Source organism: Macrobrachium rosenbergii, chromosome 51 (genome assembly GCF_040412425.1).
Source record: "Macrobrachium rosenbergii isolate ZJJX-2024 chromosome 51, ASM4041242v1, whole genome shotgun sequence".
In the NCBI taxonomy this organism is placed as follows: domain Eukaryota; kingdom Metazoa; phylum Arthropoda; class Malacostraca; order Decapoda; family Palaemonidae; genus Macrobrachium; species Macrobrachium rosenbergii.
The window spans coordinates 5,255,782-5,281,495 of NC_089791.1; the positions used below are offsets into that span (position 1 = coordinate 5,255,782).

The following is a 25,714-nucleotide window of genomic DNA, read 5'->3' on the forward strand; positions in this document are numbered from 1 at the left end:
GTGAATTCTAATTAATTGTGAATTCTAATTATAAACTTTGAATTTAAAAATAAATTTTTGTATTTAACATTTTTAGAAAAACTGTGTTTCATTTATTGATCACCAGTGAATAGGATTGATTGTGTGTGCTTAAGGCAAAGTGATAAACATGTTTTGTTCTTTAGTTTTGCTAAAGTGAATTAAGACCAGGGAAACAGTTAGAGTTTTTGATGGAGTGATGCCCTTCTACTCTAGAATATTTCTAGTTTAATTTTTGATACCTCACACATATTCTGATAGACTTAGTTTAATTTTTCAAGTAATAAATAAGTTTTTTCTTAAGGGATCACTGTTGCCTTTAGAGTACTCAGTCGTAATAATTAATGTTATGAGAGTTCAGGTATCTGGCTGAAGTGAGGTATATTTTTGAATCTTGAGATTAGTTGTGTAATAACCAGGTACTTGATACACATCGTGACATTATATATATATCTTCTTCTTTTAATGTGCTTTTCATATATATATATATATATATATATATATATATATATATATATATATATATATATATATATATATATATCTTACTAAAGGACCTCATTCAAACTGGATGGTAGTAACGGAGTTTTTTATTCAGAAAAAGTTACAAGCTTTCTTGGACAAACAGTCCACATTATCAAGTATCCGTACGATGAGCAGATGCATAGTCCAGCTGTATTTATATCTGTGTGCTGGGTACTTTTGATCCTATAATCACCTAGCTCCTCCTGTGTGACCCCCATCCCCTCGTGATCTTGGTCTTTCTCTGATCCCTCCTTCCAGGTGTCTGTTTTCCGTGCGTTCTCTTGCTTTTTTCCTTCGTTTCCTTGCTACTGTGTAGTATACGATTTTTCTAGATATGCTGTCTTCAAAGCCGTTTCCGGTGTTCCCTGCCATCGTGTTGTTGGCGCAAGTTATGAAGGCGTTCTCTACAACCAGTCTAGATGTTTTGTTGGTGTTCCTGTACAGAAAACTCATATTTTCCCAGTCTATTCTGTGATCATATTCCCAACAGTGTTTGGCAACTGCCGACGTCTGATTATAATGCCTTATGTTCTGCAGATGTTTGCTTCGCTCTTTACATGATTTGCCAGTTTCGCCATAGTACCCTTCTTCACAGTCTAGACACGCTGCCATATATATCCCCTCTCTAATCTCTTCCCCCTCTACCGACTTTTTGTTTCTAACTATTTTATTCCTAATGGTGTTTTTGTAGCTGCCTATCAATTTGAAATTATTTAGCTTTCTGTTGATGGGTGCAATAGAGTTGTTGTCCGGGACTGTAATTATTTTCTTTCCTACCAGATGTTCCTTTTCTATCCTTTCCCTCTCCCCAAAATAGTTTTTCCTTGCTTTGATGTGCGCCCACTCCCACCAATACTTAGGGTAGCCTAATCTAAAACTCTCCCTCAGGTAATCCAGCTCTTCGTCTAAAAATTCGGGACTGCAAATCCTATAAGCCCTGATGGCCAATCCTGTCATTAATCCTATTTTTATTTCTTTCCTATGACTGGAGAACCTATGTATGTATGAATTGGTGTTGTCTTCTTCCTATATACCTTGAATTTTAAATTTTCCCCTTCCCTCTTGACCAGGACATCCAAGAAAGGAATTTCTCCCTCCTTCTCTGCTTCTATTGTGAACTTGATGTGTTCATTTAGTTTATTTATGTTTTCTAAAAACTTGTGTAGATCTTCCCTTTCTCCCTTGTAAATAATCAAGATGTCATCCACGTATCTTACCCATTTTACGATATTTAAGTTCCCTTTATTTACTTTGCCCACCTCTTCCTTTTCAAACCATTCCATAAAGATATTAGCTACACATGCCTTGTCATTGTCTCAAAATATAAGAATTTGATGTGTAGGTCTATGCCTTGTCATTGCCTCAAAATATACAGTAAGTTTGATATGTAGGCCTAATCTCACAATGATATTAACATTTGACATGCAGGATCGCTTACGTAGGTCAACATCAATTTAAAATATAAAAAAGCAAGATGCTTGTATATTCAGGTTGCGCATGATCATAAAAAAAAGGATGCACAGACAGAATGATCCAAGATCTTCATAACGATATTATATAACTTAATATATCTTTTATCAAAGATATCAATTCCACACGTCACAACTCAGGGGAATTCAAGACTGTGGTGTCATCATTCATGCAAGGAGCTCAACATTACCAAACAAGCAAATCCGTACTAGTAATCATATGGGCTATTAATTAGTGTGACGTCATCCCCCCTTTCGAGAGCTAGTCAATCACTGGCGTGCAGTGGGCGGGGATTAGCTGCGAAGAGCGGTGGATTTTGCTGTAATCGTAATATGAGAGACTGGTGCATGCTTTTGTTTCATTGGGAATGTATTTATACACCATGTAAGAAGGGGCTCTCTATCATACACTTCATTATTATTTTCAGCAAAGCCTTTTATTCTGTGAAAATAAAAAAGATAATTCATTCCCAGATTTACTTTGGAAAGATGGATGAACTTTGGCCTAAGGCATTTCAAAGTATGTCATCAAATTAACCTGAAAGTGACAGTTGACTGGATGTCATCACATTCGTGATAAATACTTTACATAAACTGCTCGTTAAGTTATCAACATTTATTTTAACAAAGGTTCATTGTTCATAGTTCATATTTCTAAGGTTAACATGGCCACTGACGTCTTAATAATAATGTCAGGTAGAAAAGTAATAGAGAGAGAGAGAGAGCGAGCATTTTTACATCAATAAATAAAGATATATAGTATCTGCTGGTATACACAACGGTGTGGTCAATTATTACTTCTAGAAAAGCTTTATATGTCATTTATTACAAGTACAGACCTTTGTATACTATCAGTTCCATCTGAGTATCTTTTCTTAACACATCACTGAATATATATATATATATATATATATATATATATATATATATATATATATATATATATATATATATATATATATATATATTTCTGACTCACGTCGAGATCGAACCCAGGTCTTTCAGGTGGAAGGCAAGGGCGCTATCCGCTAGGTCATACAAGACCTGGGTTCGATCCCGACGTGAGTCAGAAATTTATTTCTGTTCCACACGTGATTGTGTGTTGATTATTTATATATATATATATATATATATATATATGTGTGTGTGTGTGTGTGTATAAGAAATATTTTATCACACTGTGATTTATATATATTCATGAAGCTACAAATGTCGCCTAATATCCAATTCACGCTACTTCGGGAATATCCTCGATGGGGAATTAACACCGAAGGAGAATTTTTAAAGTGATAAATGGGTCGGAACCGCCGGGTCTAGACAAGGTAACTTCCAGCGACTCCATTGGTGGCTCAATGGTTTGACCGTCGAATGGAGTCGCCGGAAGTTACCGTGTCGAGGAGTCGAGACCCGGCGGTTCCGATCCATTTATCACTTTAAAAATTCCCCTTCGGTGTTAATTCCCCATCGGGGATATTACCGAAGTAGCGTGAATTGGATATTAAGCGACATTTGTAGCTTCATGAATATATTTATATTTGGTCGTCGTCTTAGATTAAGCCAGCTTTGTGCTGGCACGGGCTCTTGCTCTAACGCAGCCCGTAAATATATGGAGAGGCATTACAAAAACTTGGGAGGGGGAACAAGCTGTGCCGCATATTGGTCGAGGTCAACGAGCTCCGAGTCCTTCATCGGGAGAGTGAGGATTAGTTCCTCCGCCTCTTCCTGGGATAGTTTTTCGCCTTCGAGGGTGATGAGACGCATCAGGTCATCTCGGGTTAAACTCCCAGCAGGATGGAACTGAAAAACAACATAGGGCATTTATGGAACACCAACTGAAAATGATCATAGTCGGATAAGAAAAACTCGATGCAAGCGAAGAGGATGTTTCGTATCAACTAAATAACCCTAGCTTTATCCCGGAGTTTTCAGAATTTGTTCCACATCTATCCTTTGGAGTTTTAGAATAAGCAGGATTCACTAGAACTAGTGCTTGACTCATGAAAAATGAGAGAGAGAGAGAGAGAGAGAGAGAGAGAGAGAGAGAGAGAGAGCAACTGATGATTGGGTTCACGCCAGTGGATTGCCTCGTCAAGGTCTTTCCCCTTTTGATAATATGGAGCAAAACGTTTTGACAGAGCCCTGATCACATACGTCTCTCTCTCTCTCTCTCTCTCTCTCTCTCTCTCTCTCTCTCTCTCTCTCTCTCTCTCTCTCCACCTACAGCTGGGACCCACAGCAGTCGAAGAAAAACACGGTACATCATTTACTGCTTATACCATCAGAGACACTCTGGAATTCTTCTCCAGGTTCGGGATCGACCGCGTGTTCCACGTTGGGATAAGAGGGAGTTTGACTGATTTTTTTTATATTATCTGACCTTGCAACGACGAGAGAGAGAGAGAGAGAGAAAGTTCAGTGGAAATATGCTCAAGATCTTCCTTTTTTCCACGTAAGTACTCACCACAGTCCGTTTGCCGTCTCCATATCCACCCCCTGACCCCCCTCCTTTAGCTTCTGGCACTGGATGAAATTCAGCCAGATGGTTCTTACCCTCTTTAGCCAGAACTGCTAGGGCACGACTCAGTTCGTCCTTGTTGCTACTGGTAAATCTGAAAAAATAAAAAAGCGTCAGACTTTACCATTGTAGGAAGAAATTGCCCTGACATTCGTTAGTCCTTGTTAAGGGGAGCCGTGTTGCACCTCCCTCCGAGCTTTGGCGGAACTTTCACAATTCATTTAGTAATTACTAAATTGCAAGTTGTGCAAACAAGTATTCTGAATAAAAAAAAATTTTGAAAAAATTAAAATGTTTCATTGTTTCATTTGCGGAAGCCATTTTTTTCTAAGCTGAACGCAGTGGCTTTCATTTTATACAGAAATAACTATTGACATTAGACTTTCCTCTCGTCTTATTCTCTTTATGGACGATTGTTATTCCTCTTTAAGCATCACAGAACATGTTCACAAACCATAACGTTACTTTCCTATAAATAAATAGATTCTTGGTTCGAGGAATCCTTTGGAGTGCCAACGTAAGCTGATTGGTATCCAGTCTAAACCAGAACCTTCGAATTTTTCAACTCCATAGATTCATTCCCCATGGGTCTATCGAACTAAAAGTATACCACCAATAAGTTGTTTATCAATTCAGCGAAATAAACTCGTGGCCTGTAACAACCAAATGTTAGTTAATTACTTGTAATTTTTAAAATCATGATGAGTTATGACCACAAGCAGATGTGCTAGTTACTAATCAGCTTTCCTTTGTGAAAATAAATATTCTGTTTCCGGGCCATTATTCACGATATTCTGTAATTCCAGAATAGTAGATAAAATGTTCGTATAAAAATATTAACAGGACGTCTACCTTTCCAGAGATTAGAACCAATATTTAATCCAGAAAAAGTCAGTTTCCCATTGAAACAAAATGCGTACCTCTCGTGTTTTTTTTTTTTTTTATTGAAATTTCTCTGTGTACTGTGACCAGTTGTTTCTGTAATCTCTTTCATATTGCTTGCATCATATCTAGAACGTATGAAAACAAATCTAATTAATTCTATGAATCGGCAGTAAGTCAATTATGAAGGCGTAATGGAAATCAAGTGACGAGGTGAAAATATGATGACTAGTCGTCAACGTCCAAATTTAATGCTGAGATGAACAATGATAACAGACCCTTTACCTTCTATCGAGAATGAGCTTTTTGGCAATGGTGAGGAAAGCAGCCAAGTGGACAGTGTCTTCACTCTCCTCCCCGACCATAGCAGCAACGGTCTTCCTCATTTCTGCTTCTGTTGGCACCAGGCCTTTGAGAGAGAGAGAGAAAAAACGGGATTAGAGTCATTAAAGACAATCTATATATATATATATATATATATATATATATATATATATATATATATATACACACACACATACTGGAAATGATGAACACATGAACAAGTGTTTCACATAAATAAATTTCTTACTCACATCAGGAAGGATCCCCTGTCTTTCAAATGAGAGGCAAGGCAGGGGTGTCATTTTTTTTGGGGGGATGGCTGGAGGCACTTGCCCCCTCAAGACACTGATGGCCCCCCCAAGGCTTGGTTTGCCCCCTAGCCTTTGAAATAATAATAATAATAATAATAATAGTAATAATAATAAAAACACCTGTTTACTGCTTTATTAGCTCAATACAGTTCTTATATGCCTTCAAAATGCGCACAAATTTAGAAAAATTTTGGGGGCTTACAGCAACCCCTTTACCCCAGCTGATACGGCTTGCTTCGCTCACCACCTCACCCATACCATAAGTTCTAAACCTTTGCCCACCCAAGAAAAGTCTCAAATGACGCCACTGAGGCCAGGATGTTACCAATTTACCTGCACAAATCATAAAAGAAGTTGGAACTTAACTACTCCGTACCTAAGGTTTTTCTTGGGCAGGCAGCGAATTTGACCCAATTTGCGGACCTAGGCTGCGAGTCAGTTGATAACATTTCTGTAAAACACGTGCTTGTGTTCATTATATCCATCATATTCACCACGAAGGAGGTAATTCGAATGAAATGATACCAGTTGACTCGCTACCTAAGTCGGGAAGTTGAGTAAAATTCGCTGGTATGTTAGGCGACAGCCTGCAGGGTAAAAACCTCAGGTACAGTGTACTTATACAGTAGTCTTCCCAGCGTACTTGGTCAAAGGAGGATCTCGGGAGGGTGAAAGAGCGATGCCAAATGTACCTTCCTCATTGTGCAAATAAGGCTATTGAAGACTCCCTTTCGACTCTTTAAAAAAAAAAGGGCTTTATTTAAGAAACACGTCTCATTAAAATTGATGGTAGTTTTATGGTAATAAAATTGTTATAAATAGAATATGAAAATATTAATTAATACAATGTGACAGCGCTTTCGTCACGTTCTGCCACATCTGCGTGTACCTTAAGGTGAGGGAGAAACAATTATAGTTAAAGAATTAATCTTGGATCAACACAAGGAACAATGCATGTCTCCCCCAAAACGTAGCATCAGCCCCCAGACAGAGGATGTTATATCTCCAAGGAAAACTATAGCATAAAATAATTAAAATAAATACTATACTTACATTTAAAAATAAGAGAAATCTGAATTTCAATGCACAGAGATTATTCTTCAAATTACATTTGTGTAATCGTTAAACAACCTCGACAATATGTAAAATCTAAGAAAAAACCAAAGAAACGAAAGAAAAACTCTACTGATTAAAAGAAGACAGACAAGCCTAATAATTACTGCAAGTGATGTGAAAAACACGGTCTAAAATTATGAATTTGCATTTAAAGGAGGGAGAGTCACCCAGTGATAGTTAATATCTGAATTTCATGTAATTTATGCTCACATATCCTCATTTATGATAATAACGTTTCTAAAAGAAGAGTTAGCTCTTAACTCCGTTGTTTACAAGAAGAACAACCAGGAAATACCAGGTCAAGGTCTTAGGAAGGAAAGGGTATCCACAATCCAAGAGTTACCTTCGAGAAACGGAGATATGTCAAAGCTGTAAAGTGATTGTTGGCGGGGGGGCCTTTTGACTTACTCCATTAGATGCACTATAGGCTCCAACTTCTTTTATGACTTGTGCAGTTGAATTTGTAGTGGCCTGACTCCTCTCTTTGAAAGACCAGGTTCGGTCCCAATGTGAGCCAGAAATATATATATATATATATATATATATATATATATATATATATATATATATATATATATATATATATACATATATATATATATATATATATATATATATATATATATATATATATATATATATATATATATACAGTATATATAGTATATATATATATATATATATATATATATATATATATATATATATATATATATATATATATATATATATATATACAAATATATATATAGTATATATATACATATATATACAAAATATATATATATATATATATATATATATATATATATATATATATATATATATATATATATATATTGTAAGGGCATCAAATCGCCTCTCCTTTCTTGTGTTTTGCTCTTCGTATGTACATTAATCATGTCATATATGTTACCTATTGATATTTCAGATTCTTTATGTATCTCACTGTATGCATCATTGTACAGCCTGTCCGCCGATGTATATGCCTGCCTTTTACATGTTCTGTAATGCATTATATATGTCTTTTCATGCCTGTTAACAAACACAACCTCTGTATGGATGCAGCGGGGGGCCTCAGGTCGCCCGCTGCCTTTCAATCCGCTTTCTGTTTTATAAACACCTGCCGAGAATAATAAAGGATCAGTCTTTAATTTCTGACATTTCTTGAACCTCACACTGGTGACCCTGGAGTGACAGGTAGTGCCGTTTTGGCCCAGCCATTAACGGACTAAATACGGCCACAGCCTACCATCAGAGAGCCTTTAGCAGACTAACTACAGCGCAAAGTTTAGGCCTCTGATAGCTCCCTCCCTGGTGGAAACCGTGCCATTAACGGACTAAATACGGTGTACCTAAAAAGGGCATGTTTTGGCACTTCGTTCAACCACTCGAACAATCAGCACCATCAACGGACTCAGTGTGGCGCATTTTCCCATGTTTTGGTGCGTGAGTAGTAAAGATGTCGGAAGCTGAACCTCAGTGCAAACCCACGAGCATCGTCTACGCCTCTCTCACCAACAAATCAGACACGGACAAACTTCCCCCCGTTTTCATGGCAGAACACGGCATCATGGTTCCTGCGTGAAGGCGCTCACTTTTGCGTGGTGCGCATCTCAGACGATGCTATCAAATCTAACATCACCATGACAACGCTCCCAGAAGAGGTGTTCAACAGAATCTCCCCCTGGCTCAGCACGCAACCGGACAAGGTCACATATGCGGCCTTGAAAGATAAACTGATGCAACTTACTCCATGCCCGTGACCAAGAGAGCGTAGTACTCACTCGACCTATTATCCCAGCCCTTGGCGGGAAGACTGGATCACCATTGACAGGTTGAAGCCGGCATTCCAATTGGACAGCAAAGAAGGCAGGCGCCCCAGAGTTCTCCCTCAGTACCTCCCCGCAGACACACCTGCTCCCCCACCAAAGCGGGGTCCTGGGCAGCCCATGAAAACATTGAGCCAACCCCAGATGTCGGTTCCACCCCATGCCCACAGTTCTCGAGGAGCAGGGGCCCCTCAGCGGTTACGTGATTAATGTTGTTTCATCCAATAATTGCTCCTCCAACTATTGTCTTGGGGGGAGAGTATTTGCAAGGGAGTCTAATTGCCTCTCCTTTCTTGTGTTTTGCTCTTCGTACGTACATTAATCACGTCATATATGTTACTTGTTGATATTTCATATTCTTTATGTATCTCATTGTATGCGTCATTATACGGTCTGTCCGCCGATTTATATATATATATCTGCCTTTTACGTGTTCTGTAACACATTATATATGTCTTTTTATGCCTTTAACAAACACAAACTCTGTATGGACGCAGTGGGGGTCTCAGGTCGCCCGCTACCTTTTCGTCAGCTTTCTGTATTATAAACACCTGTCATGAATAATAAAGGATCAGTCTTTCACTTCTGACATTTCTTGAACTCACAATATATATATATATATATATATATATATATATATATATATATATATATATATATATATATATATATATATATATATATATATATATATATATATATATATATATATATATATATAATGTGTGTGTGACAGTAGAAAGCCACTCCTCTAAGTAATATTAGTTATTTACGAACTGATTCATCATTCTCTAATATCTTTAAATCATTACTGCAAGATTAATTATAAAACCACGAAAAGGAAAATTTTATTTATCAACGAATGTATAGCAGTGTAGCCACCCCTTGTTTTGTATTTTTGTTCCCTCTATGCCCGAGTCACTCCTAAATTTTTCTTGGCAACACTGTTATACAACGTGAAGACGCACGAACGCCACTTTTCCCCATTTATCACGAATTTCTTCTATACTTAAAGATGTATCCCCATTAAGGTAAGATTTGAAGAAAGATATATCCCCATTGAGGTAAGATTTGAAGTAATAATGAAGTGTTAGTTCATCCGTAGAATAACTTGAATAAAGAGAAATAGAATTAGTGAATTAGAACAACTTTGCAACATGACATGCACACTAACTCGATTGCAGCACGCTAGGCGGACAAAATTTTCCTTATCGTAACCATGAGAATTTCCATTGCTGTTGACGATCTTGGACTAGACTATGCCGTGATTTAAGAAGGCATATCCTAGACTATTCATGATGTATGAACGATTATGTAAAGTCACCAATTCGGCGCCAGGATAGTGTTTTTGGCGCCATTAATTAAGTCTCCGCTGAGCTTGTTTTCTTTGGTGACTTCCGTTTTCTTCAAGCTAAATTAGTCACGCCTAAAACGTGCCAGGTCACGCATTTTAATCATTTTTACTTTATGGTATTTATACGAATGTCACACATTGTGTATCACATGTTTCTTCATTCACAGGCATCAAGACTGTATCTATATTGTGTCTCTGTATGTTTCGTATTGTAATTCGTACTCGTTCACTGTATATTATTGTTTATTGTTTCGACCTCAGGTCACAGTCAATTCCATTGTCTCTCACGGCCCGGCGTCAGTCGGCCGCAATATAAGCCGCCTGGATCTGTAATAAATCAGCAGTAACCTTTACCTGCTCGTTTCTTTGACACCTTACAGTGGTGACCCCGGGTATCCCGGAGCCATTAGCGGACTCACGGCGACTCAGTCTTGGCTCCAGGATTTCTCCAAAAACGCTCTTAGCGGCCTAAACACGGCGCTGTAACCAGCGTTTGAGCGTGCTGACTCTCGTCGGCGCACCCCACCAGCGTCACTAGCAGAACCACACGGCGCACGAAAGTGCGTACGACGCCAGTATCCTACTCCAGTAAGGGGTCAAAGGAGCGAGCATGGACGCGGATATCCCCTCCTTCATGCAGTTAAACGCGGACCCCGCGGACTCCGAGGTTTACCTACCTCCCATCGCAGCCGCCGCCCCGCATCGAGGCCCTCCCGCAACTCCACACCAGCGCCCAGAACACCGACGGCCGGGCAACACAATCGCGGGCCGCCCTCACCCTAAAGCTGCCGCCGTTTACGCAGGGCAACCCATCGAGGTGGCTGCACAGGGTGGAGAGCCACTTCAGAATCGCGGACCTCACGGACGAAATCCTACAGGCCGACACAGTGCTCAACGCCCTTCCGGAGGACGTGTACAACAAACTCATCTCACGGGTACCGAAACACTCACCCTCACATACAGCACCACAAAAAGTTCCTCCTCGAAGCTTGCTCCCTGCCCATCGCCGCGGCGGGCCGCCCGTGCTATCGACCTTGCCAATAACCCACGCCACGACCTCGATCCAAGAGACGCGGCAGGGCATGGTCGTAGATCTCCTGTCAACACCAGTCTCGGCGGCACGAACAAGCGGCAGGAGATAAGCTTCAGACGGGAAATTTTCCTTCGCCAACTCCTCCGAAGTACACGCAACCAGATCGCTCACCCCTACACCATGCCTGTCGAGGACCTCAGAGGCGGCACAACACCTCACAGACTCCGTCAAGGCTTCACAGCGGCTAAAACCGGCCACTCAGCCGGTCAGCTCCGTCCAGCCTGAAGAGGACGGAGAGCAGCCCGTCAACGCCATCGCCAACAAACGTCCACCGAACCACAGTAGACGGTGGTCCCCGGCTTCTGTCGCTATCACAAGTGGTTCGGAAAGGACGCCCGAAACTGCCTGCCGCCCTGCTCGTTCAACCGTTCAAAAAACGGGGGTGGCGGCGGCCAGCAGGACAGGCCGCCATGGCAGCCGAAGAACCCAGGGCCTCAAAAACAGTAGGTTTCTACGTCCGCGACACCGTCTCCGGCAGGATGATGCTGGTCGACACAGGAGCCTTCAAGTCGGTCTTCCCAGCATCCAGAGAGGACCGCAACCAGACACCAGACCCGGCCGCCTTCCTGACGGCCGCCAACGGAACCCCCATCCTCTCCTACGGCACCAGGCTCCTGTCGATCTCCATCCTTGGCCAGAATTACTCCTGGGACTTCATCGTCGCGGACGTGGGAACCCCACTCCTGGGGCCGATTTTCTGGCGCACTTCGGCCTGCTAGTCGACGTGGGGCTTAAGCGCCTCCTCGATACCGACTCCTGCCGGTCTCTCCCGTTAACGGCGGGACCCAGACCCACCATCAGCGCCGCCGCCCCACCAGTACGCACACCTTCTGTCGGAGTTCCCGAGGTGTTTAAGCCCGAGCCGCTAAGTCCCGGGGCCCCAGCCAAGCACGGCATATACCACCATATAGTGACCAAAGGGCCCCGACATGCGAAGTTCCGCAGGCTTCCCCCTCAGCGCCTGCAGGAGGCGAAAAAAGCATTCGCGGAGATGGAACGGATGGGCATCTGCAGGAAAGCCTCCAGTCCATGGGCCTCCCCCTCCACATGGTGCAGAAACCGGACGGCTCCTGGAGACCCTGCGGCGACTACAGACGGCTCAACATTGCAACGGAGCCCGACCACTACCCTCTGCCCAATATGCAAGACCCACGGCCTCCTTTTCACGGGCCAAAATATTCACTAAATTGGACCTTCTTAAATCTTATTTTCAGGTACCTGTTGCGCCAGAGGACATACCAAAGACAGCCATCATCACGCCCTTCGGGTCCTATGTGTTCGCCTTCTCCACCTTCGGGCTGAGGAACGCCGGGGCCACCTTCCAGCGGCTCATGGACAGCATCCTGGGGACCTAAAATTCTGCGTCTGCTACGTCGACGACATTCTCATATTTTCCAGGTCTCACAGCGAACACCAGAGGCACATCAAAGCAGTCCTCCAGCGCCTCCAAGAAAACGGCCTCGTCGTCCGTTTTGACAAGTGTACATTCGGCGCCCAGAAAGCAGAGTTCCTGGGTCACGAGGTATCTCCGACAGGCGTCCGCCCTCTTACATCGAAGGTGGCAGCCGTAGCAAAGTTCCCGACACCCACCTCCATCAAGGCCGTACAGGAGTTCCTTGGGATGGTAAACTTCACAGGCGCTTCATCCCGGGATCGCGCACACCACGCCCCCTGACGGAAGTCCTAAGAGGTCAACCAAGTCCCTGTCTTGGGGACCCAGCCAGCAGCAGGCCTTTTCCCGGACGAAGGCCGCCCTCACCAAGGCAACCGCCTTGGCACACCAGGATCCCAAGGCTCCCCTCCAGCTGACGACAGACGCCAGTAACGTTGCCTGCGGTGCTGTTCTGGAGCAAATTATCAACGGCGCCCCCAGCCCATCGCCTTCTTCAGCAAGAAGTTCAATCCCGCAGAGTCCCGACACAGCACCTTCGACAGGGAACTCTGCGCGATGTACCGCGCAGTTCGGCACTTCAAGTTCCTCCTGGAGGGGACGCCCTTCACAATCTTCACAGACCACCAGCCACTGGTTCACGCTTTCACGAAGCAAGGGGACGCATGGTCCTCCAGACAGCAGCGCCACCTCTCAGCCATAGCCGAATTTACCTGTTCCGTCAGGTACCTCCCGGCAAGAAAAATCCCGTAGCAGACGCCCTCTCCAGAGTCGAGTTGAACGCAGTGCAGCTTGGTGTAGATTACCAGGACCTTGCCAGAGAACAGGCCGACGACCCAGAAACCCCAGCATACCGCACCGCCATCACATCCCTCAAGTGGGCGGACGTGACCCTCGCCCGGAGGTCCCAGCCTGCTCTGTGACATCAGCACAGGCCAGCCCCGCCCTTTGGTTCCAGCCTCACGCCGCCGCCAGGTATTTGACATCATCCACGGCCTCTCACACCCTCCGGCAGGACCACGGCCAAACTGCTTTCAAAAAAGTTCGTCTGGCACGGGTGCAAAAGGACGCCACAGCCTGGGCAAAACAGTGCCTGCAGTGCCAGACCAGTAAAGTGGGTCGTCACACGCAGTCGGGGTAGGTGAGTTCCCACAACCAGGCGCCGCCGGCCACATCCACATCGACGTCGCCGGGCCCTTCCCCATCAGGCGGATCCAGATACCTCCTCACGGTGGTAGACCGTTCAACGAGGTGGCCCGAAGCCACGCCATGCAAGAAGCCACCGCCAGCGCGCGTGCGCCGAGGCCCTGCTCTCCAGTTGGGTTAGCCGCTTGGCGCCCCGGACCACATCACAACCGACAGGGGCCCCGCTTTCCTCTCCGAGCTGTGGTCTGCCCTGGCTCAACTGCTGGGAACCACGCACCACACCACCACAGCATACAACCCAGCGGCCAACGGCCTGGTCGAACGGTTCCACAGGTCCTTAAAATCATCCTCATGGCCCGCTGCACCGCCGGGGACTGGAAACATCAGCTGCCGTGGGTCCTCTCGGGTTGAGGACCGCCCCCAGAGCCGACGGCACCCCATCCGCAGCTGAACAAACCTATGGGGAACCCTCGTGGTGCCGGGAGAGCTCGTGACGGATGATCGCCACTCCCCATCTCTGCAGAGGCTCCGCGACGTGGCGGCAAGTTCGCCTTGCAGGCGCTCATACATCGACAGAGCAACCACCTTCGTGCCGCCACAGCTGTCATCCGCCACCCACGTCTTCGTCAGAGTCGACGCCGTCCGTCCACCACTAACTAAGCCCCCAGGGGACCCTTCCGCGTGCTGGAACGGAACAGCAAGGCGTTCGGCTGGCACTTCCAGGCAGGAACGACTGGGTTTCCATAGACCGGCTAAAGCCCGCCTTCCTGTCGGAGAGTCCCGGCAGCGCCGCAGCACCCTTCCGCCCAAACGCACTCCAGCACGCCCTCACCACCGCAGGCGCCGCGCCCCAGGAAGGGACCGCCCAAACAGCAGCCTCACAGGCAGGAGGCCCTCAGTTATCCTCAAGGAGCCGCGGCACCTTCAGCGTCCCACCAGGTACAGGGATTAATCAGACGCGTCCCTCGTCTTGGGAGTATTTGTAAAGTCACAATTCGGCGCCAGGATAGTGTTTCGGCGGCGCCATTAATTAAGTCTCCGCTGAGCTTGTTTTCTTTGGTGACTTCCCGTTTTCTTCAAGCTAAATTAGTCACGCCTAAAACGTGCCAGGTCACGCATTTTAATCATTTTTACTTTATGGTATTTATACGAATGTCACACATTGTGTATCACATGTTTCTTCATTCACAGGCATCAAGACTGTATCTATATTGTGTCTCTGTATGTTTCGTATTGTAATTGTACTCGTTCACTGTATATTATTGTTTATTGTTTCGACCTCAGGTCACAGTCAATTCCATTGTCTCTCACGGCTCGGCGTCAGTCGGCCGCAATATAAGCCGCCTGGATCTGTAATAAATCAGCAGTAACCTTTACCTGCTCGTTTCTTTGACACCTTACAATTATGCCTATTTTTTGTAAAATAGTTTAGGCTATATAAATTGTTTAAAATAATTATATAGGAGTTAGCCTATAACCCCCTTATGCCAACCTAACCTTACCACAGTAGCCTAGACTAAGATCGGACATGTAAACCACGAGTAGGTTTGTAAGGTGTCAAAGAAACGAGCAGGTAAAAGTTACTGCTACTTTATTACAGATCCAGGCAGTTTATATAGCGGCCGACTGGCGCCGGCCCGCGAAAGACAATGGAATTGACTGTGACCTGAGGTCGAAACAGTAAACAATAATATGCAGTGAACGAGTACAAATTACAATACAAAACATACAGAACTTCAATATGGGTACAGTCTTGATGCCTGTGAATGAAGAAACATATGATACACAATGCGTGACATTTGTATAAATACGTATAAAGTAAAAATGGTTAAAAATGCGTGACCTGGCACGTTTTAGGCGTGACTAATTGAGTTTGAAGAAAAATGGGAAGTCACCCTGTCGAAGGTGCCGTAGCGGGTCTCTGCGGGATTGAACTTCTTGCTGAAGAAGGCAATGGGCTGGGGGGCGCCGTTGATGATTTGCTCCAGAACAGCACCGCAGGCGACGTTACTGGCGTCTGTCGTCAGCTGGAGGGGGCCTTGAATCCCTGGTGTGCCAAGGCGGTTGCCTTGGCGAGGGCGGCCTTCGTCAGGGAAAAGGCCTGCTGCTGGCTGGGTCCCCAAGACAGGGACTTCGGTTGGCCTTTAGGACTTCCGTCAGGGGACCGTGGTGTATGCGATCCCGGGATGAACCGCCTGTAGAAGTTTACCATCCCAAGGAACTCCTGGACGGCCTTGACGGAGGTGGGGGTCGGGAACCTGGCTACGGCTGCTACTTTTGATGTAAGAGAATGACGCCTGTCGGAGACACCTCGTGACCCAGGAACTCTACTTTTTGGACGCCGAAGGTGCACTTGTCAAAGCGGACGACGAGGCCGTTCTCTTGGAGGCGCTGCAGGACTGCCCTGATGTGTCTCTGGTGTTCGCTGTGAGATCTGGAAAATATGAGAATGTCGTCGACGTAGCAGACGCAGAACTTTAGGTCCCCCAGGATGCTGTCCATGAGCCGCTGGAAGGTGGCCCCGGCGTTCCTCAGCCCGAAAGTGGAGAAGGCGAACACATAGGACCCCAAGGGGGTGATGATGGCTGTCTTTAGTATGTCCTCTGGTGCAACAGGTACCTGGAAATAAGATTTAAGAAGGTCCAATTTAGTGAATACTTTGGCCCCGTGAAAGGAGGCCGTGAGGTCCTGCATGTTGGGTAGAGGGTAGTGGTCGGGCTCTGTTGCAATGTTGAGCCGCCTGTAGTCGCCGCAGGGTCTCCAGGAGCCGTCCGGTTCCTGCACCATGTGGAGGGGGAAGGCCCATGGACTGGAGGCTTTCCTGCAGATTCCCATCCGCTCCATCTCCGCGAATGCTTTTTTCGCCTCCTGCAGGCGCTGAGGGGGAAGCCTTTGGAACTTCGCATGTGTCGGGGGCCCTTTAGTCGTTATATGGTGGTATATGTCGTGCTTGGCTGGGGCCCCGGGGACTTGGCGAAGCTCGGGCTTGAATACCTCAGGGAACTCCGACAGTAGGTGTGCATACTGGTGGGGGGTGACGGCGCTGATGGTGGGTCTGGGTCCCGCTGTTAACGGGAGAGACCGGCAGGAGTCGGTATCGAGGAGGCGCTTGCGCCTCACGTCGACTAGCAGGCCGAAGTGCACCAGAAAATCGGCCCCCAGGAGTGGGGTTCCTACGTCCACGACGATGAAGTCCCAGGAGTAACTCCGGCCAAGGATGGAGATCGACAGGAGCCTGGTGCCGTAGGAGAGGATGGGGGTTCCGTTGGCGGCCGTCAGGAAGGCGGCCGGGTCTGGTGTCTGGTTGCGGTCCTGTCTGGATGCTGGGAAGATCGATTTAAAGGCCCCTGTGTCGACCAGCATCATCCTGCCGGAGACGGTGTCGTGGACGTAAAAACCTATTGTTTTTGAGCCCCTGGGTTCTTCGGCTGCCATGGCGGCCTGTCCTGCGGCCGCCGCCACCCCCGTTTTTTGAACGGGCGAACGAGCAGGGCGGCAGGCAGTTTCGGGCGTCCTTTGCGAACCACTTGTGGTAGCGACAGAAGCCCGGGGACCTCCATCTGCTGTGGTTCGGTGGACGTCTGTTGGCGATGGCGTTGACGGGCTGCTCTACGTCCTCTTCAGGCTGGACGGAGCTGACCGGCTGTGTGGCCGGTTTTAGCCGCTGTGAAGCCTTGACGGAGTCTGTGAGATGTTGCGCCGTCTCTATGAGGTCCTCGATAGGCATGGTGTAGGGGTGAGCAATCTGGTTGCGTACCTCCGGGAGGAGTTGGCGAAGGTAGATTTCCCGTGCGAAGCTTATCTCCTGCCGCTTCTTTGTGCCACCCAAGTCTGGTAGTGACAGGAGATCCACGACCATGCTCCAAGCGTCTCTTGAATTGAGGTCGTGGCGTGGGTTTATGGCAAGGTCGATAGCACGGGCCCGCTTGGCGATGAGCAGGGAGCAAGCTTCGAGGAGGAACTTTTTTGTGGTGCTGTATGTGAGGGTGTGTGTTTCGGGTACTCGCGAGATGAGTTTTCTGTAAACGTCCTCCGGAAGGGCGTTGAGCACTGTGTTGGCCTGTAGGATTTCGTCCGTCAGGTCCGCGATTCTGAAGTGGCTCTCCACCCTGCGCCGCCACATTGATGGGTTCCCCTGCATAAACGGCGGCAGTTTTACAGTGAGGGCAGCCCGCGATTGTGTTGCCCGACCGTCATGTGTTCGGGGTGCTGGTGTGGAGTTGCGGGAGGGCCTTGATGCGGGGGCGGGCGCGGGTGTGATGGGAGGTAGGTAAACCTCCGAGTCCGCGAGGTCCGCGTTTAACTGCATGAAGGTGGGGATAACCACGTCCATGCTCGCTCCTTTGATCCCTTACTGGAGTGGGGTACTCGCATCAGTACGCACTTTCGTGCGCCGTGTGGTTCCACTAGTGACGTTGGTGGGGTACGCCGACGAGAGTCAGCACGCTCAAATGCTGGTTACAGCGCCGTGTTTAGGCCGCTAAGAGCGTTTTGGAGAAATCCTGGAGCCAAGACTAAGTCGCCGTGTCGGTCCGTTAATGGCTCTGGGATACTCCAGGGGTCACCACTGTAAGGTGTCAAAGAAACGAGCAGGTAAAAGTTGCTGCTACTTTATTACAGATCCAGGCAGTTTATATAGCGGTCGACTGGCGCCAGCCCGCGAAAGACAATGGAATTGACTGTGACCTGAGGTCGAAACAATAAACAATAATATGCAGTGAACGAGTACAAATTACAATACAAAACATACAGAACTTCAATATGGATACAGTCTTGATGCCTGTGAATGAAGAAACATATGATACACAATGCGTGACATTTGTATAAATACGTATAAAGTAAAAATGGTTAAAAATGCGTGACCTGGCACGTTTTAGGCGTGACTAATTGAGTTTGAAGAAAAATGGGAAGTCACCAAAGAAAACATGCTCAGCGGAGACTTAGTTAATGGCGCCGCTGAAACACTACGCTGGCGTCGATGTGGTGACTTTACAGGTTATCCTCAAAGATTTTGAAGAGGCCTAGCCTAGGCTGTATTGTGATAAACAACCAATTAGCTCAACTTTACCTCGCTTTAATTTCATAAGGATTTCTTTTGCCTCTTAAATCTTTCAGGTAGCCTATCCCATTTTCACATATGCCTTCTTGTGTCGAAATGTATTGATGCATAGAGTGAAACACCAAGTGAGGTACCCCTGTATTCCAACTATGATATTTTACTTCTGGTTCAAACGTGCTCACTATTTGATGTTTCGACATATGTTAGGAAAAGCCCATTCAGTAATACATTAAATTTACTATTAACACTGTTTTGTTTTTGAGGTCTCTGTATCCATCAGAAGATTTTTTTATGATCAACTGTAATTTGTTTAAATATAAAACCTTAATAGGAAAAAAATTTTTAGGGACCTAGTCCTGGAGACTGATTGACGTCTGCAGGAAATTCTAATGGAACAAAGAAGACGTGAAATAACAAAGGAATTCTCTTCATCCAAGAGCTGATCCCCTCAGAAATGGCAACTGAATTTTAGGGGGTACGTAATCCCATTTAGGGATGAGGCAGGAGATTTTTGGTAATCATCACCCCCTCCCCCAGCCAACTTATCCTCACCAAGTATCAGTACTAAATGCATCCTGTTGAAGACGTCAGTCTCCGATCCAGCTACGAGAAAATATGTTGTATGGAAATTCTTTAATCTACAGTACTTTAACTTATACGATTAATGTCTCGGGAAAATCACCCGTGACGTGTGTGTGTGTGTACACACACACATACACACACACACAGAGTTGTCGCCCCACAGCTAAATGCTAACTATTTAATTTCTTCTTTTTTTTTTTTTAATCTAAGTTTGAGCTTAAGTGTAATATTTTCTCTGTCCCCATTTGACATGTGCCCGTCACATTCACCAGTTTGTCTAATTTTTCTTTATTATTTCTCTGCGTCTCTTATTTTCTTTCCTTCTGTCAAGTCCTGGAATAAACTCATTTTCTCTCCGATGTTTTTGGTCTAGTTCCATTTTCTTAGTGGCATTAGAGATTTCTTCATTCTGTTCTTCATTCTTCATCTTGACTAATGAGACCCTGTTCACTTTAGCTCCCTCCCTGCATCTTTTTTGGCTTTTCTTTTTGTTCTTTTTGCACATGACATCCACAGAATTTTCATTAACAGAGAAAAATTTGTACTGTTAAATTTTCATTCATTAGCTCATTTGATTTCACTTGCAGATTCTGGTGTTTGACAGAGAACAAATTAAATGTCTCTTTTCGCGTCTCTTCGTTCTCTTTCCTGCCCATTGATCCTCTTCTTTGCATCCTCATGGACGTCTGACAGACTGTCGCGCACCTCGTTTTTTGTTTCTTCCATTATACAGCGTCTAATCTCTTTCTACGTATATTTTGTTACTCGCTTGGTTTTGCTGTTATCTCTTGATATTTCATTCCCCTTGTCTATGCAATATTTTTCCCTCTTTCGCATATAGCGCTGAAGGTCGCTGTAGAAGTTGCTGGCTCATTATTGTTTTCATTCATACAATGAATATAAACCAGCTCTTTGCCAATGCCTAGCAGAGTGTTATTCAGCTAATCCAGCTCAGCTGTTCTGTCTCTTGTCTGTCCTTTCAGCTCTGCCATTTTGACAGAGCTACGTAAATTTGTCAACTTCACTTATAACACTAGTACAAAGGATACTGCCATCTCTCTGGGATCCTGGATGAAGCGCTCATTACATACGCAGGTGAGCACGGAGTCCTTCAGTCTCTATTTTCTTTTGCAATGCATAATTCATGATCCTCATTTCCTTTACACATACATATTACGTTTTTTTGTTGTCACTGTAGATAGGTTATGAAATTCCTCTTAATTCCTTTCGTGACATCGAATAAATCAAGAATACTTCATTCTAAACAGACATCTCACAAGTAATTTTCATCTCTTGTTCCTGTACGTATAATTTCAAACGTCGTCCAGATCGGTCTCGCTGTATTGCTGTTGAGGCTTCACGAAGTCCTATTTTCTTTTCCTTTTGTCCATTACAACGTACAGCTAGCCAACCATGCTTTTGTGTGTATCAAAGTGAAGTATTCATTTCTTGCTTCAGTGAAAACACCGGAAATGTGTGCATGCGTTTCAAGGTTTAGTACTTTTCTCTTATGTTGTTGTTCCCATTATTTTTCAGTCCTGCTCAGATTAAGATTAATAAATTTCCTGGTATTTTTGTGAATCCTGACTTAATTTTGTCAAATAGGAAAAGAAAATGGCATCCATCCAACACAAAAATGTAAGGGCAGCGCACTACACGCAAAGTTGTGCTCACTGCATGGTTGAGTGGTGTGATTGTTACAGAACCGAAGAGGACAGTATAGAAGATCTAATCTCACAGAAGATATTGAAACAAGGAAGGGGTCGCCACATAGGCTTAAAGGACCGAAAATCTCCTAACTGAAAATTTGAAGAATATCTCAGAAAATCAACTAGGGTTGAAAAATATTTCGCTTAGAAAATGCTAGTTTTCATAGCTGAGGACATGACAATATTTGTAGAAAAAATCCTGTTAATAGCTCAGATGAGTCTTCAGGTGCTCAAAAATGAATTAATATATCTTGTTATTATAGAATAATATAGAGCAATGGTACGGGCTGATTGAAATAGTGTATGATATCTCTTATAAAAATATCTTTCCCAAAGGATAATGCAATGGTTATATACAGATATCAAAGCGAAAAAGCAAAATACAGCCAGAATGGTCGAAGCGTGATAGCCTATTATTTGTCCAGCACTGGACAAATAATATCACAGTGAGAAAAAGAGTAGGAATGAGTAAAACCGGCTGTCTGTCTACACAAGGCATAAAATGAAATATATTGGAACAACTGCTGGTAAAGGTGTGAACGAGAAGTGGCCACCCCGTGATCTCTCTAGGGAGTCAGTTTGCACCAAGCTGTACGAGCGCGGTGTACCCGCGATTGTTTGTGCAGTGATCGTCGAAGAATTAGGAACCAGCTATCCACTGGAACCTTGGAAATCAAAAGGCTGCTGCTGAAGAAAAATGAGTGTAAAAGATGCAGTGGTCAGTGTAACAAATATGCAGTGTTATTGCGCCGATAAGCACCTCAGGCTCCTGTTACTGTTGCTTTCATGACATAGATTTCGCGAGAATAAGAAAGAAAACTTATGTTCTAGCGAATTATTTCAAGACAGAAGTCGATTGCTGTAGTAAAAAAAATTTTGCATGAGCTTCTCACGCTTGTTCACTTACAAATGACCTGAGAGACTGACTAATGGTGGAAGAATTTGTGACTAAACTAATGTAAAAGCTCTCGTATTGTTTTGGTAAGAGTAACAGCAGGCACTTAACGAGAACGTATCGATTTTTATTCACGTAGAGGAGTAGCTGAATTTTATTAAGCACCGTATGTTATACCGGAAAAAGACGTGCTGAACTTTGTATGCTAAATTCACTAGCAATTCACACGCCAATCCATGCACTTTAAAAATTAACATGTACACACACACACACACACACACACACATATATATATATATATATATATATATATATATATATATATATATATATATATATATATATATATATATATATATTACATGGTTTGATTCTCGGCCTGCTGTCCACCATTTAACCTAAGTGTGAAAGGGAACCAGACACAGCCGAGTTCAAGAAAAAGCATTACCATATGTGTATGATATACAGTGTATATGCAGTATATATACATACATACATTATATATATATATATATATATATATATATATATATATATATATACACACATACACGCACTAGGCTAGCTGACCAACCCGGCACTTCCAAGGAAAACTCTGAAGTACTAAAAAAAATTTCCTGCACCTGCTTATACTGACTGTCCCATTTATCCAGGAATTACTATGCTGATTGTCCCCTTTTCTCCCAGAATTACTGAGCTGACTTTTCCATTTATCCAGGTATTATTGTGGTGACTGTCCCATTTATCCAGATATTACTGTGGTGACTGTCCCTTTTAACCTGGTATGACTGTCCCATTTATCCAGGTATTACTGTGCTGACTGTCCAGATATTACTGTAGTGACTCCTTTTTATCCAGGTATTACTGTTTTGACTGTTCCATTTATCCAGGTATTACTGTGTTGACTGTCCCTTTGATCCAGGTATTACTGTATTGATTGTCCCTCTTATCCAGATATTACTGTGGTGACTGTCCCTTTTATCCAGGTATGACTGTGGTGACTCCCATTTATCGTAGTATTACTATACTATCTGTCCCTTTTATCCAGGTATTACTGTGCTGACTGTCCAGATATTACTGTAGTGACTCCTTTTTATCCAGGTATTACTGTTTTGACTGTTCCATTTATCCAGGTATTACTGTGTTGACTGTCCCTTTTATCCAGGTATTACTGTATTGATTGTCCCTCTTATCCAGATATTACTGTGGTGACTGTCCCTTTTATCCAGGTATGACTGTGGTGACTCCCATTTATCGTAGTATTACTATACTATCTGTCCCTTTTATCCAGGTATTACTGTGCTGACTGTCCCTTTTATCAAGTTATTACTGTGGTGACTGTTCATTTTATCCAGATATTACTGTGATGACTGTCCCATTTATGCAGGTATTATTGTGCTGACCGTCACTTTTAACCAGGTGGTATTACTGCAGCGATTGTCCCATTTATCCATGTACTGTATTTCTGTGCTGGCTGACCCTTTTATCCAGGTATTACTGTGCTAACTGTCACTTTTATCTGGATATTACTGTGGTTACTGTCCATTTTATCCAAATATTACTGTGCTGACTGTCCCATTTATCCCCCAACTAAACCTAAACACACCCCCCCACTTAACTGAAACACCCCACAAAACATAAACACACCCCACACTAAACCTAAACTTGCCCCCAAATAACCCTAAACGCATCCCCACTAAACCTAAACACACACCCCCCACTAAACCTAAACACACCCCCACTAAACCTAAACACAAACATTGATATAGATTTGTTAATCACAGAAAAAAAAAGCATTTTCAACAATATATTTCTATGGTATCGAGTAAATGAAATGAGGTATGATAAACCTGTAGAGTTTATTTAACACATTAGTTACTAAGTCTATAGGCAGCACCAGCCCCATTTAAGGGGAAGGGGGTATAGGTTTGAAACCTACCTTATTATCCAGTTTGGGTCAAATGATGGCCACGTGCCAAATTTTGTCTAGATCAGTCAAGTGCTTCGGATTTCTATAGGTCACAATGTTACAAACATACAAACATTCGCTTTTATATATAGATAGATCAGCCAAGCAGTTCCACACAGTGAGTACAGTGGTATATTTTTATTTTATGTTAGGCTAGGAAGTGAAACTGTGACTGAAAATATCGATAGGGAAGTGTTAGGCCACGTGCATGCTAAAATTCTTTCATCACGAACAATTGAGTCTTATTCAGACATTAAAATTCATTCATCACGAACTGAGTCTTATTCAGACGTATTAAATTTCGTTCATCACAAACACCTGAGTCTTTTAGACATATTGAAACCGTTTGTCACGAATTTTGAGTCATATTCAGACATTCTGACTCTGTTAATTTCGACCAATATTGAGTCTCTTTAGACATATCGAACCTGTTCACTCAAACAGCCCTGAGTCTTTTAGACATATTGAAACCAGTTCATCACAAGCAAACTTGAGTCTTTCAAGAACCCCCCTGAAAATTAAGTTCTTTACAAATCAACTGGAGTTCTCCAGAAACCCAACCCCACTCTTTCCTCCCAGGTATTGTCCTACAATGCCTGTAATACCAGCACAATGCAAGCAGAGGACAATAAAGCATTCACTGGGTTGGGGAAGGGGCTGGGATTGACAGGACAAACCCTGATGGACTGGGTCCAAGCAAAAGTAGATGGTGCCAAGAAGGAGAGGGGATGAAGAACAAGAAAGAAAGGAGAAGAGGGAAGAACAAGAAGGAAAGGAAAAAAGGGAAGAACAAGAAAGGATAAGAAGGAAGAGCAAGATAGAAAGGATAGGATCGAATGGGAAGTAAAGCAGCTGGCCCATGAGCTCCAGATGGCCCAAACTGGCAATACCAGCTCCTCTTCAGCCCCTGGCGCATCCTCCCTCACTCAGGCTCATACCTTTATTCCCAAGTGGTCCAAGGCCGAGCCCAAGGTGTGGCTCAATCGGAGCATACCCACTCGCTCCCGCAGAAGTCTCCCTACTCATGGGAAAATTCCTTGGAGGAAAGGGTCTAATTGCTTTCAACACCCTCCTTGAGTGGATCAGGGGGAACCGGTGGAAGTGCGCAAAGCTATCATGACGGCATACAAAATCACCCCTGAATGCTGGAGAGGCCAGATAAAGGAAGCAGGTCAGACCTGGTCTGACTAGGTATATCAATCAGATAGGGCCCTCTATAAATGGTTAGAGTCCTTGGGAGTCTCCTCTGCCAAGGACATCCTCGGGTGGTTCAAGATTGAAAGTTTCTTATACTACGTGCCTTCTGCCCTAGCCACCCATGTCTGCAAATAAGTGCCCACGACCCTAGTGGAGTGTTGTCACCTCGCAGACACGTAGGACACCCATCATGCCCTTGCAAGCTCACTGGGACGCAAGATCTGCCCTCCTTCTTTCTCCTCCGGCATCCCTCCGCCAAAGAACGGGCACTTACAGAGGCCCATTGTATGTGGCTACTGCAAGAAAGCCAGATATCCCACAGAGCAGT

The 25,714-nt window shown here is 44.3% G+C and overlaps 1 protein-coding gene across 5 annotated transcripts in view; it reads right to left on the reverse strand.

Moving 5' to 3' along the window:
* Positions 1-3,491: 3,491 nt before the first annotated feature.
* The window catches only part of LOC136833514 (dynein regulatory complex protein 8-like), a 67,066-nt gene continuing 44,843 nt past the window's right edge, over positions 3,492-25,714 (reverse strand). For 3 of the 5 annotated variants that reach the window (XM_067095740.1, XM_067095744.1, XM_067095741.1), the window contains exons 2-4: positions 5,695-5,818; positions 4,474-4,621; positions 3,492-3,809 (exon numbers count right to left, since the gene is read on the reverse strand). In XM_067095740.1, coding sequence (XP_066951841.1) covers positions 3,630-3,809; positions 4,474-4,621; positions 5,695-5,818 — 452 coding nt within the window. In that variant the 3' untranslated portion in view covers positions 3,492-3,629. Of the gene's footprint in view, positions 3,810-4,473; positions 4,622-5,694; positions 5,819-6,687; positions 6,782-25,714 lie in introns of all 5 variants that reach the window. The other 2 variants (XM_067095743.1, XM_067095742.1) reach the window with 1 other exon arrangement.